General features: G+C 43.4%; 1 protein-coding gene across 4 annotated transcripts in view; it reads left to right on the top strand.

Moving 5' to 3' along the window:
• MAP4K3 (mitogen-activated protein kinase kinase kinase kinase 3) overlaps window positions 1–12,673 on the top strand; it is a 783,526-nt gene that overhangs the window by 695,420 nt on the left and 75,433 nt on the right. For all 4 annotated transcript variants that reach the window (XM_077486491.1, XM_077486490.1, XM_077486493.1 and 1 more), the window contains 2 exons: window positions 1,540–1,657; window positions 10,620–10,678. In XM_077486491.1, the coding sequence (XP_077342617.1) occupies window positions 1,540–1,657; window positions 10,620–10,678 (177 nt within the window). The remainder of the gene's footprint in view (window positions 1–1,539; window positions 1,658–10,619; window positions 10,679–12,673) is intronic.

The raw sequence follows: 12,673 nt of genomic DNA, 5'->3' as shown, positions 1-12,673 counted from the left end.
AGTTGCATGACGTCACTCCCGCGCATGCTTCCAGTCACGGCACTCGCTAGTGAAGAAACGTCACAGAGGGCTATTTCTTAACAGCGCATGCGCCAATGACATCATCAGCGCAGTACAGCGTAAATATCTCCTAAACGGTGCACATTTAGGAGATATTTACTCTACCAGTACAAATTGAAAATGGAGGTTTACAAACACTTTAACATACTCAGTATATTATAGTATGTTCTCCCCCTTGGGAACTAGCAGCCTACATCAGGGAGGAGGTTGTTTCCTCTGATGATTGTTTATTATTCGGAGTGGTTCTTGATAATGTGATCACTATGTCACTATATATCACTATATAACATGCAGACTAAAGCCCTGTAGACATGAGCCTGAATGTCAGGAGGGATCGACTGGTTAAAAAAAATGTCCGACATTCAGTGCGTGTGTATGTCAGTCTGTCCATTAGAAGCCAGCCTGGTTTCTGGCAGACTAGTATGCTGGAAAACCAGCAGCCGACCCACTCCTGATCAGAGTGTCCGGGGAGGGAGGCCGCCCCCCTGTCAGGACACAACAGCTCAGTGGTATAGATGGATGGAACAGGAGAGATCAAAAGTGGCAATTTTAAAGGCTTATATGCAAAGGGGTATGAGGGTCCAGGTACTGCCCTGGGGAACATGTATTATTAATAATATTATACAGGATTTATATAACACCAACAGTTTGCACAGTGCTTTACAATATGAGGGCAGAATGCACAGTTACAATACAATTCAATACAGGAGGAATTAGAGGGCCCTGCTCAGGGTGGAGAAAATGCAAGTACAGTTGTTAGATGTGGACAGAAATAGGCTTCTCTGAAGAGGAGGGTATCCAGGGATCATCTAAAAGCAAACAAAGTAGGAGATAATGGGCAGGGAAGGACTTAGGGTGGTGGGGGTTGCCAACAAGGTTTTCACCACCAAGTATTAAGTCATGTTTTTCTTGGGGATCAAATAGTTATGTTAATCACTGAACTGAAACTCAATTTATAACATTTGTATCACGTGTTCTTGGTTGATATTCTGTCGCTATCATTTAAAATACACCTATGATAAAAAATATAGACCCTTGATTTCTTTGTTAGTGGGCAAATTTACAAAATCTGCAGCAGGGGATCAAATAATTATTTCCCTCATTGTAAGTGTACTTTATTTTTATGTGATTTTCATATCTACAAAAAATAATTACAAAGAAAGTTAACCCTAGAAAGGACCCTGTATTAAAAAATCCATTCACTGCATTTTCATTTAGCAAATGCAATTATTTGACAGTGTATTTTATCCACAAAGAAGTTGGCTAATAGGTGAATGTTAAATAGGGCAAATCTTAAAGACATTCTCATAATGATGTTGCCTAATGTCGGGGAATGTAATTTTCTTTAGATGAATGTCCACTAATTTGACTTTATACATAAACTTTTGCTAAAAATATTGTTTTTAATGTTGGCTATATTGCTCATTACATCTTTGATAAATAGACCTCCATAAAGTATAATTTCTGTGTTACTTGCAGGTAAAGCTTCCCAGCTATATTCACACAATCTCCCTGGCTTGTTTGATTATGCAAGACAAATGCAGAAATTACCTGTTGCCATTCCAGCCCACAAACTGCCTGACAGAATACTGCCCAGGTGAGAGGAAACATTTTAGATGAAAAGTGTACTATTTCTTTGTCTTTGGCAAACTTGTATAACAGCTTTTGGTAGCAAATTCAAACCTAACTTTTCCTTCCCTGAATTGCCTGCCACACATTTTCAGAAGGCAGGGGACATCTGAGCAGAGGCTGCTGAAGATTTTTCACCACCAGCATTTCATGAAGGTAATTCTTCACCATTTAGCCATATACTTGCTCTGGTGTCTGGCTAGATATACATAGCCATGTGCAGCCTTCACGTACTTCAATAGGCACAAAAAAGGCAATTTCTAGAAAGCCTTTATTTATGCTTGAGCAAGCTTAAATTTGTAGTCAGAGTCCAGATACAGGAGGGTGGGATGGAACCCCGAAACACTAGCTGACGAGTGTGCAGGGAAGGAGGGGGGTTTATAAGCTCCAGACTCCTACAAATACAGGCTAGCTAATGGCCAGCCTTTTAACTTGTAGTCAGAGTCTGCATACCGGGGGAGACCTATTACCCCATCCAAGCAACCTGTGGTGCACCATGGTCGCATGTGAGAGTATGCTTAAAAGAGGGCAAAAGAGACACAAACTAGGTACAATAATGTGAAGTTTAATGGAACGCATAACAAACCACTAATCCAGCAAAGTTGCAAAAGCATGTTTGACTTCCACTTGGGGATCAGGAATATACCCACTGTAACAGGACAATTGCCAGAGTCCCATGTATTTGACATGGGATGAAACCCCCTGCTTGGATGCTGCGGACACTGCCCCAATCCTAAAGGAATGACCTGAAAACTGTTTTGGGTTTAACCCCAAGTTAGTAATCAGAATTCTGACATGTGAGATGAACTGAATGGAAGCAAGAGGCTGCGTGGGGAAGGGAATTAATGATCTATCAAAAGGGGCCGCTGTGAACATGGAGGAGAGCTGATCCAAGACCTTAACTGGACACCAGAAAGCGTTGGTTTTGTAATAATTGATCACGAAACCCTGACCTGTGAGACAGTTTTTATTATTGGGGAGTTGAAGTGAAAAATGATCGGATAACCTGGTAAAACTACCTTTGAGGAGTACAGGTGCATTATGGCTGGCTTGGGACACCTCCCTGGGTCTGAGGAAACCAGAGTAACATGGGAAAACAGCCACCTTGAGGACCAAACTGGCACCTACCCCAAAAGAGGAAAGGAACAACAACTCTGCTAGTGAAACAATATGTGTAGCGCTGAAACATATAGCCCCATAAATATGAACATAATCATGTGAGTGAAAAATGTGTAAATGTGAAAATTTATAAACTATAAATTGTACAATAAAATCCACACAATGTGTAAAAACACTCAAGAGAAGGCACCATGGGTACTAATGAACTAATCAAATGAAACAGTTGACACAGATATAAATATGTCAATCAAATCCCGACAGCAGTGTATACACGATAGGGTACTCTAACCGGCAAAGATGGACACACATACTATACGGCAGTGGGTCAAATGCGCTTGTAATTCTCCTGTAGGTGTCACCTAGGATGCATTGATATGCAGCTCACAATCCCAGAACCGTGAAAGTCCACAGAGGACCATTGGTGCGGCAGACAAAGATGTCCCAGAAGGATCCACATAGGAATGGGCAGACCAGGATCAAAAATGGCAAGGTGAAATATAAAAGGGAATAAGAGGAAAAATCTCCATATGGTGCAGGTCAACCAATATCGTTTATTGGGTTATAAATTCTCACAGCAACTTGTAAGGTAAAAAATGAAGTAAAAACAATCCAAAATCCAATGAATAAAATGGAAAGGATAAAAAAGCAATGCGGGAGTCTCAAATGAGCATGCCCGATGCATTTTGACACTAGGGATCTTCAACGGGGGCATCAACAACTCTGCTAGCCCATGGAAAATCTGTCCGGAAATAGGCATGCATGTCTTTGGCTTTCTCTGACTCTTCTGGATACCTTTTAAGCATGGCTTTGATGGGATGAGCTGCAAAAATGGACAGTCTGCCAGGATTGTGAAGTGAGAAGTACTGACAGGTATAGCTTGATGGTGTTGAATGAAAGGGATAGCAGGCCATGAAAGCCATCATGTACTTGACATCTCCAACCCGGTTGCAGGGATGGAGGGACGTGAAGCTACAGAAACCCCTCCACACTGTCTTGTATGTCCTGAGAGTGTTTCTTGATAGGGAATCATTCACCAGGTTGGAAGTCTGCACCCTGAGTGTGTTTAATTCAACGTCAGCAGGGAGAAAGATGGAAACGGCTTGCCCACCGGATCTGCTTCTGGATGCTTTAGGAAGAAACGCTGGAAGTCATACCGAGATAAGGCATCGTCAGTCACATTATAGACACCACTTATGAACTCACCCTGAAAATTAAAATTGGACCTGAGGCCCAACCACGTCAACCTGGGCATGAAGGAAATTATCAGGCTCTAACTTTATTGATAATCTCAGCTGTGGCTAAGTTATCGTGAAGAAAAAAACTGTATGCCCAAACCAAGAGTGTCCAGAAGTGAGAGGAGCCCCCACTATTGGAATGATTTCAAACAGTATGGTAGTCTGAGCAAACCTGTAAATGTTAGAAACCTCGGGGGGGCATGAGCCAGCCAACCACTGACACCCAAAAATAGCTGAAAAACCTCCTGAGGTGGCCGCATCCGAAAAAATTCTGGGGGACATGGTTGACAGCAGATGGCTAAACATTGAGATCCTGTCCCAGTTGCACAAGAACTGATCCCACATGAGCAGATCTGCACGAGCATCAGCCTGCAATTTCACCGCCGAATCAGAGTCCTGGTACAGGGGAAGAAGAGCCAATAACCTAGAGACAAATTATCTGCCATGATGAATAATTCTCATGACAAAATTGAGCATGCTTAACAGTGACTGCAAATCTTTCTTGGAGCACACAGGGGACTTGACCAGATTGTGAATGATGCCTTGAATCCTAACCAGATTTTCCTGAGGCAAACTGGCGATCATGTGATCGTTGTCTAAGGGGATACAGAAAAAGGTAATCACAGTGGAAGGCCCTTCTACCTTGTGGGCTGCCACGGGGACGTTCAGATGCCTAAACAGTTCCGTGAGTGCTACAAGGTCCTTGGGAGGCTGTGCCGTTCTTTCTAATAACAAAATGTCATCCAAGTAATGAATGCGCTTGCAACACACTTTGATTGGACAATACCCAATTGAGAGCTGAGGCAAAAATATTAAAGAGCCAGGGACTGCTCATGGAACCAAACGTCAGTTTAGTGGCAAAATAATACTGCTCCCGCCATTTGAACCCATGATATTGCCAGAGAGAAGGTTTGATGGGGAGGAGTTTGAAGGCATCCAAAATATTTGTTTTGGATAACCAAGTGCCCCTACCAGTCTGTAAAATATGCTGAATGGCCAAGTCTACTGACAAATATTGCAGTGAAAATTCCTCTGATGGAATGATAGAATTTAAACTAGGAAGGCAGGCTTGGGTGCGCTCTAAAACAGTTGACACATATATGGAGGAGCCTGCATTGATTGTAGTAGCAGACCATGGGTCTGCCCAGTTTACCTGCCCCAAAGGCCCTGTGGAGGAGCCATTGAACCCCTGCCTGGTGGAACCTGAAGGAACCGGATGTTCCAGGTTAGGACACCAGTTGGTGGTTTGAGCAGATGACTGACCGTTACCACAAGTTGGAGACTTCTGACTGAGGTCTTAATTGCTCCAACATGTGACTCACTGAAACTCTGCCCACATGGCAACAACCTTAGCCAAAAACGACCAGTGATCATAAAATGTATAACCGCCATATTTGTGGACTAGATCCATCACCTTGTGGACATACAGGTAAAACGTCTCTCTCCTGACGGCACAAATAACATCCCTATAAATACCAAAGGAGAGAACAAATTTGGCTATGCTCAGTTTGCAATTAAGCCTCGGACCCCTTGTTTTGAGGACCACCGAGTCTTCCCCGCAAGCGTAAGCCTTGTTCTCGACAATGCCCTGCGAAGCTATGAGCAGGAATGCTAGGTTGATGTCCTTTCCCTTCAGAATATCTTTTTTTCAGATTGGCTGGGATGAATTGCACAGGAGATACAGAAGGTAGTACTGATAGTGGGGAAGGAACAGCAAGAGGTAACAGCACACTGGTATTACCTACAGAGGCTCCGGATGGCACAGGGAGGCCGCTGTAACTTCCACTGTAGCTGGATGGGCCTCCATCACATCCATCCTATCCTGTAACTGCTGAACTGGAGATCATATTTAAAACTGTATGGATCTGAGTCAGAGATGTGCACTGGTGGATGGCTGCGGCTGGGCAGGGTTTGGAAAAAACAACTCCCCTTTCCTGGCCATGGCCGAGAACGGAATGCCCCTACAATGGAGCTCAGCAATAACTTTTGGAATAGTCCAGGTCCTCAGGGATGGCGTGCTTCCGTGCTCCAGGCCCCTGATTGGAGTAGGAGGGATGAAGGCAAATTTGTCATTCTCCAATACGTGTGACATGTTCAAATCTGAGGAAACACCAACTAGAGATTGTTAGACTAACCACCAACAATACCCTACCACGCTACCTATGTAAAACCATGTGTGGTGCTGAAAGAAACTAAAGCAGCGCATGGGAGCACCTAGTGACCGTGACCCCCCCCCCCCCCCCCCCCCCCCCGTGTGTGTGCTGAGGAAGTCAGAGTAACCTGCAGCGCTAGACAGGCAATTAAAAAGCGAACACTCAGGACTTGGCACCTACAGACCATGGTAGGCAGATAATGGGAATGAAAGTGACATGCAACATATGACTTATGATGTACGGCGAGAAAATTGAAACAAATACAATCACTAAACAAACTAAACCTCAGCCCACACAGATCCATAGACATTGACAGATCCTACTATGCAATGCACCTGGATGAATGACCCCGACTAAAAGAAACACTGAACGCACCTAGCTGCTCCAGCATGTAAAAGTTGAATCCACCTGCAACAAAGCCATGAAATATGCACTGAAATGATGGGGAAGTACAAGCCAGCAATTACACTAAGGAAGCGAACACCTGAAGCATGCAACATGCTGACCTGGTGTAACCGGGCTAGTGGAAGGAAAGCCATGAATTCTGAGCAACCCAACATAATGACCTGTTAACAGTGACTACCGTTGCCCAGGGACAGGCGCCAATTGATGAGTTCATGATCCATGCCCCTTCCCTACTGAAAGTGAGTTTGCAGTGGTTCATGCATCTGCCCACCTGGTCATAATGACAGTGTTGGCATGAATGACTATCTGGGGCTGCATGTCAGGTCAGATTTGGTGGTGGAACAATAGGTTACAGGTACATATGACCAGTAAAAGAAAATGACAAGCTGCAAAAAGGAATATTTGACCCCTTAAGCCTGTGAACCACAGGACTCGGCAGGTCAAACCTGGGTGTGACAGTAAGACTTCTAATGCCGTGACATCCGGGGACAGTGAGAGGCTGACTGCTTCCCTGAGGACTGAATAGTGCCCTGCCCTTGGTAACAACGACCTGGTGATGGCCCCCCAACGCAGCTGATACTGCTATGCAGACAACGATCTCCCAGTGTGGGAGCAAGCTCCCGCTACACCTGAAAACCGTGCATATGCCCCATGATAGATGCAGCAGCACTTCCAAGACTCATATTGCTTAGTACTTATGATTGCCTTGATCGTGTTCTCAGTACTCCCCTTATGCCATTGTTTCCCTTTCCACACTTACTTGCCTCTCTGGCAAGACATCTTCAGTTATATGACTGCTTTACAGACTTTTACTCAGCGATCCTCCAGCATCTCTAATTCACTGATATTTTCCAGTTAGACACGTTCCAACGTTTAGTTTGGGTGTGTCTCCTCCCTGTATTTTGCAACCTTGCATTGGAGATAGTTCTCACCTATATAATGGTGAAAAACTACATCCCAGAACTGTTCTCATTTCTTATCCTGCAACTTCTTTAGCTTCAAATCGCAAAAAGTTCAAAAGACCAAATAAGAGTTTATTAAAGGAACCTGCTAATCCTTTTGATCGTGTAGTTTTAAATTTGGTGATATTTAGCCCTTGTTAATATGGAAGCAGCATGTCTCACACAATTCATACATGCCAGAAGCCTAATATAGGCACTGCCCCTTTAGCATTATCCAAAAAGAAACTGCTTTGCATGTTTTCTGGGAGTGCCCCTTTGCCCAGAACCTGTTGAGGATCCTGGAACCAGAACTCAAAGACTTTGTACCGCAGGCAGCCCTCACCCACTTTGGGATGATGAACAGACTATTTTGTGTTGCATTTGTACAAGAGTACATGGATGGTGCCTGCCGGTTAATGTGCTGCTTTAAGGCCAATTTGTGGTGTGCCAGAAAGCGCCTCGTCCACCAGAGGGAGAAGATAAAATGCCCATTAAGAACTAACAGACTGGGTCCACAATCTGCTCAGAGGCTATTGCCTTTTGAATTCTAACGAGCAGGAGGATGTCTGAGAAGTTTTCCACTGTCCCTTATATGTCTTTGTCCTTCAGTCAAGCTTTGAGCCTGTGAACTCTTTTCTCCTTTTATCTCTCCTTTCAATCCCCCATCACACCCATTGCTTGTTGAAATGTTTGAACTTTTTGCTTTTGTTGTGGAGCAATGTAGAACATGCGGGACAGGGGTCTAACGCCGGCACTGCGCGTCTGACTTTGTGCCACAAAGTATTTATTGTGGTACCTTAGGGGGCCACATAATGCTTATGGGGTAAAGTAGCATCATACATGATGTAATGGTTTGGGGAATTTCACCCTGCACAGCACATTGGACATCATACCACTGAGTGAATGTCGTTTTATTGTGTGATTGTAACTATATTGTTATATGGTGTATTCATGCACTGCCTCCGAGTATAGGGGAGAATGTATTCTGACAAAGTGTTTGTTTATATATAAACTAAATATATTTTTTTAACAAAAAAAATGTCAGGCAATGAGGGGAATTTACTAAAACTGGAGCAGCTGTGCATAGTAACCAATCTGCCTCTGACTTATAACTAAAAGCTATTTTTTTTTTGTTTTTTTAGTTTTGGATAATGTGGAGATAGAACACCTGTCGGTTTTTATTGCTGTTTGCATCCCTGTTAGGGAGATTCGCCGTCTCTATTTGTCCTGTTGACCATTATCATTAAAAGTAAAAAATAAATAAAAATAATCACAAATTGAGGTTCTTTTAGTTTGCAAGGATTGCCTCTTCCTGTTTTAGCTATGGGACAGGATGGCATAAATAGAAGGCCACACACACAGGTTAAAAAGGCAAATGAAGATTAATTTCCCGCATTTGTGGCTTTTTAAATCACAATTAGTATCTCTGTATAAATAGTCAGTGAGTTTGTTAGCTTCTCACATGGATGCACTAAACAGGCTAGACACTGAGCCACAAATAGGTAGAAAAGAACAGTCAAAAGACCTGCATAACAAGGTAATGAAACTTTACAAAGATGAAAAAGCATATAAAAAGATATCAAAAGCCTTGAATTTACCAGTCAGTAATCACTTATTAAGAAGTGGAAAATGAAGGGGCTCTTTTGATGCCAAGGTCAGGTAGACCAAGAAAGATTGCATAAGACCAATAAAAAAAAGGATTTCTAATACAGAAATGTTGGCTTGCTGAAAAAAAATGTACAGTATAGTATGCACTCAATACTTGGTTGGGGCTCCTTATGCGTGAACTACTGCATCAATACAGTATAGCGTGGATGCGATAAGCCTATATTATGACGCATTGATGTAGTAATTCATGCAAAAGGAGCCCTGACCAAGAATTGAGTGCATGCTATACTGTACATGGACATACAGTACTTTTCAGTAAGCCAACATTTCTGTATTAGAAATCCTTTTTTTTATTGGTCTTATGTAATAATCATTTTTTTGTGAGATACTAAACTTTGGGTTTTCACTAGCTATAAGCCATAATCATCAAAATTAAAAGATAGAAATGCTTGAAATATATCACTCTGTATTATATATCTACTGTATATAATATGAGGTTCACTTTTTGAATTGAATTACTGAAATTAACGTTTTGATGAGATGCACGTGTATATGTAATTTTGCATTTCCAGGTAGCTCCTGCTGATTATCAGAGCAAGTGACAGGAGAGAGCTTTGTGTATGTAAAAAACATAAAGCTCTCTTCCCACAAAAGAGATGTATGGGTTTTTGTTTCAGCAGGGAACAAAAATGGGCACACAACCCTCAGTAAAGCAGCACACACAGTAAACCTAGTTAGCCACACGTTTAACCCTTTGCCCCAAATATTAACCCCCTTCCCAGCCAGTGTCATTAACACAGTGTCAGTGTATACAGTTTTATTAGCACACATTACTGTTTTAGTGTCATTGGAGATGTCAGTGGCAAAGTGCCAGTTAATGTCAGATTGCCCGCGTTCCGCTGTAAGTCGCTGAACACCATTACTAATTAAAAAATATATAATTAAAAATTCCAGTATATATCTCATCATTTGTAGATTCTAGAACTTTCACACAAACCAATTAATATTCACTTATTGGGATTTATTTATTTTTTTTACCAAAGACATGTAGCGAAATACATTTTGGCCTAAATGTATGAAAATTATATACATTTTGTTTGCGCACAGCATTGCATGGCCACGCAATTACCAGTGGCAAATAGCAAAAAATGGCCTGGTAATGAAGGGGGGAAAAAATCTTCTGTAGCTGATGTGGTTAAGCTTTGAAAATGAAAGCTTGAAGTGGATTGTAATGCACAGCTGATCCAGCTCCAGTCTTAGTAAGTCCCCCTCAATGGCATGCAGAGGGCTACAAGAAGACTGCTATCTGCTGTACACAGGTATATACAGTTATGCTTATGCAACTATGGAAAGTGACAATGTAGCATAGTGGCTGATGCCACTAATGCCTTTGAATTTTTGAAGTTTTAAACTAAACCTAGACTTGCTTGTTGATTGGTTGTTTTTTTTTTTTCATTGTCCTTGTCCAGGAAGTTTGCTGTTTCTACAAAAATACCAGATACAAAATTTTGTCAAAAGTGCTGTGTTGGTAAGTATTTTCATTGTGAAACACAAATATTACATACTGATATGAGTGTGTGACAGTATATAATATTTCTACAATTTGTAGTAATTACAGTAAGAAATCTGTTAGTAAAGCAGCATTTAATGAGTAGAATCTATATGTTCTGTGTTATAATACAGTGAGAATAGTACTTACTAAAATATTGTGTTCAAACCTGTTTATGTGATCTGTGACTTAATGTAACTCTTGTCTATTATATTGTCTACCATTAGTTTTGATTTTGTACTGTGGAATTGAGTGATTTTGCTGGAGCATCTGAAGTACCAGTGTGGATTACTCTGGCAATGCAACTGGTGCACTTTCCCTAATAATGTGCACAATTTAACCTCTTCCCACCCATGCTATAGTCAAAAGACGGGAGGGCGTCCATGGATGGGACTCAGCTGATCACAGATCAGGGTAAAGGGCAAATCACAGCAGCTCTTTACCTACGTGTTTAGCTGCAGCCAATGACAGCTGATAACGGAAGTAAACAGAAGTCAGGTATTGGCTTCGGAAAAAAAGAAGGAAGCCGTTAACCGACTTCTGTTACAGGAACATTGATCCTCTCAGTGCTCACCAGTGCTGCTAATCAGTGCCCACCAGTGACATCTATCAGTGCCCCATCAACAGTGGCACTTATCAGTGCCGCCTCTCAGTGCCGCCTCTCAGTGCCTCCTATCAGCGCCCATCAGTGAAGGAGAAAAATTACCTGTTTGCAAAATTTTATAAAAAAATGTATTTTCTCTTTCGTTCATTGACGGACACAGCTCCTTTACTTCTTGACCTTCTTCTTGGCCTTCAGGAGAGGACTAGGCAGAACATGTAACACATGTAAAAACAGCAAGACTGCACAGCACCGCGCAGGGGGTGGTCCCTCTGGCTATAACCCCAAACCCTGCTTCCCGCGGCTCAGTTTTTTTCTGCCTAGTGTAGGCGAAGGACCTGGCTCCTTGAGGGGACCATTGGTCCTGGGGGGGGGGGGGTTTCTACAATTTTTGATCCTGTGATCTACAATCAACAGCCGAGCTGGGTGACAGGCTGGATAATATAGATCCGTGTAGTCTCCCCAGCCTGGCCATCGAGCGCGGGCTGACTATAGCTACGCGCTGGGTCGGCCATGACATGCCCCTTCTGCTCCAGGGGCGGCCGGTGAGCTATATGCTCCAGGGCACACATATGACTGGGCTACTGCTGTCCGTGTCACAGTGTTCCCTGGCCAACAGCCACCCCGTACTGCTCGGGTGATGGGTCTGTGGTGGAATGCGTCCAGCAATCCCGACAGGAGAGGTAAGTATGGCTCTCCCTGCCTCGTCAGGATAGAGCAGCTGGGCATTCCTTGGGAGGTCGACTAGGGGGTCTCTCACTCTCCCTTTCCTCTCTCCCTATCCCTCATTCTCTCCTCCCCCTGCTGGGGCCGCTGTGTGACTGGGCATGAGATGCGGTGTATGTGCCTAGGCTGGGGGTCCTCCGGGGGGGCTCTGGGCTTTGGCAGGGGGCTGCACTGTCTGTTATGGTCCGTTTTTACTTTTCTGACCCTTTTTTCTTCGCTGTGAGGTGCTGTGAGTAAAAATTTACCTCAGTAACAGGCCGTCACGCAGGCCGCAGCCATTTCCCTGTAGTCTATGCAGTGTATGGGCTTTCAGCCATTTTCTAGAAGGTTCAGCTGCCATTTTCTTGGTGACTTTTGTGATAAGGACTTGTGCTTGTAGCCTCAGCGTGTTTTTACCTCTAGTGCTGGGTCTGTGTACCTCAGAACAGCACACTTTGTGACTGAAACAGAGCAGAGCTGTCAGCGGCAGCACAGCACAGCATTCGGTCACAGTGGGGAGTCCTGCAGAGGGGCCCCTCAGTCTGTGAGCAGCTAGGAGGGTGGGATTTGTGTACCTTGCCTTAAGTCCCTAAATTGTGGCAGGCAAGTGAGGGTCAGCATGGCGTCAGAAGCTGACGCTTCTTCCCCCAGACATCCCTGCTATTGCA

The sequence above is a fragment of the Lithobates pipiens genome, unplaced genomic scaffold (assembly GCF_037356315.1).
Source record: "Lithobates pipiens isolate NorthernLeopardFrog02 unplaced genomic scaffold, aLitPip1_a1.2 Scaffold_18, whole genome shotgun sequence".
In the NCBI taxonomy this organism is placed as follows: domain Eukaryota; kingdom Metazoa; phylum Chordata; class Amphibia; order Anura; family Ranidae; genus Lithobates; species Lithobates pipiens.
Note: the sequence above shows the minus strand (reverse complement) of the source record. Positions and strands in the feature narration are given on the sequence as shown.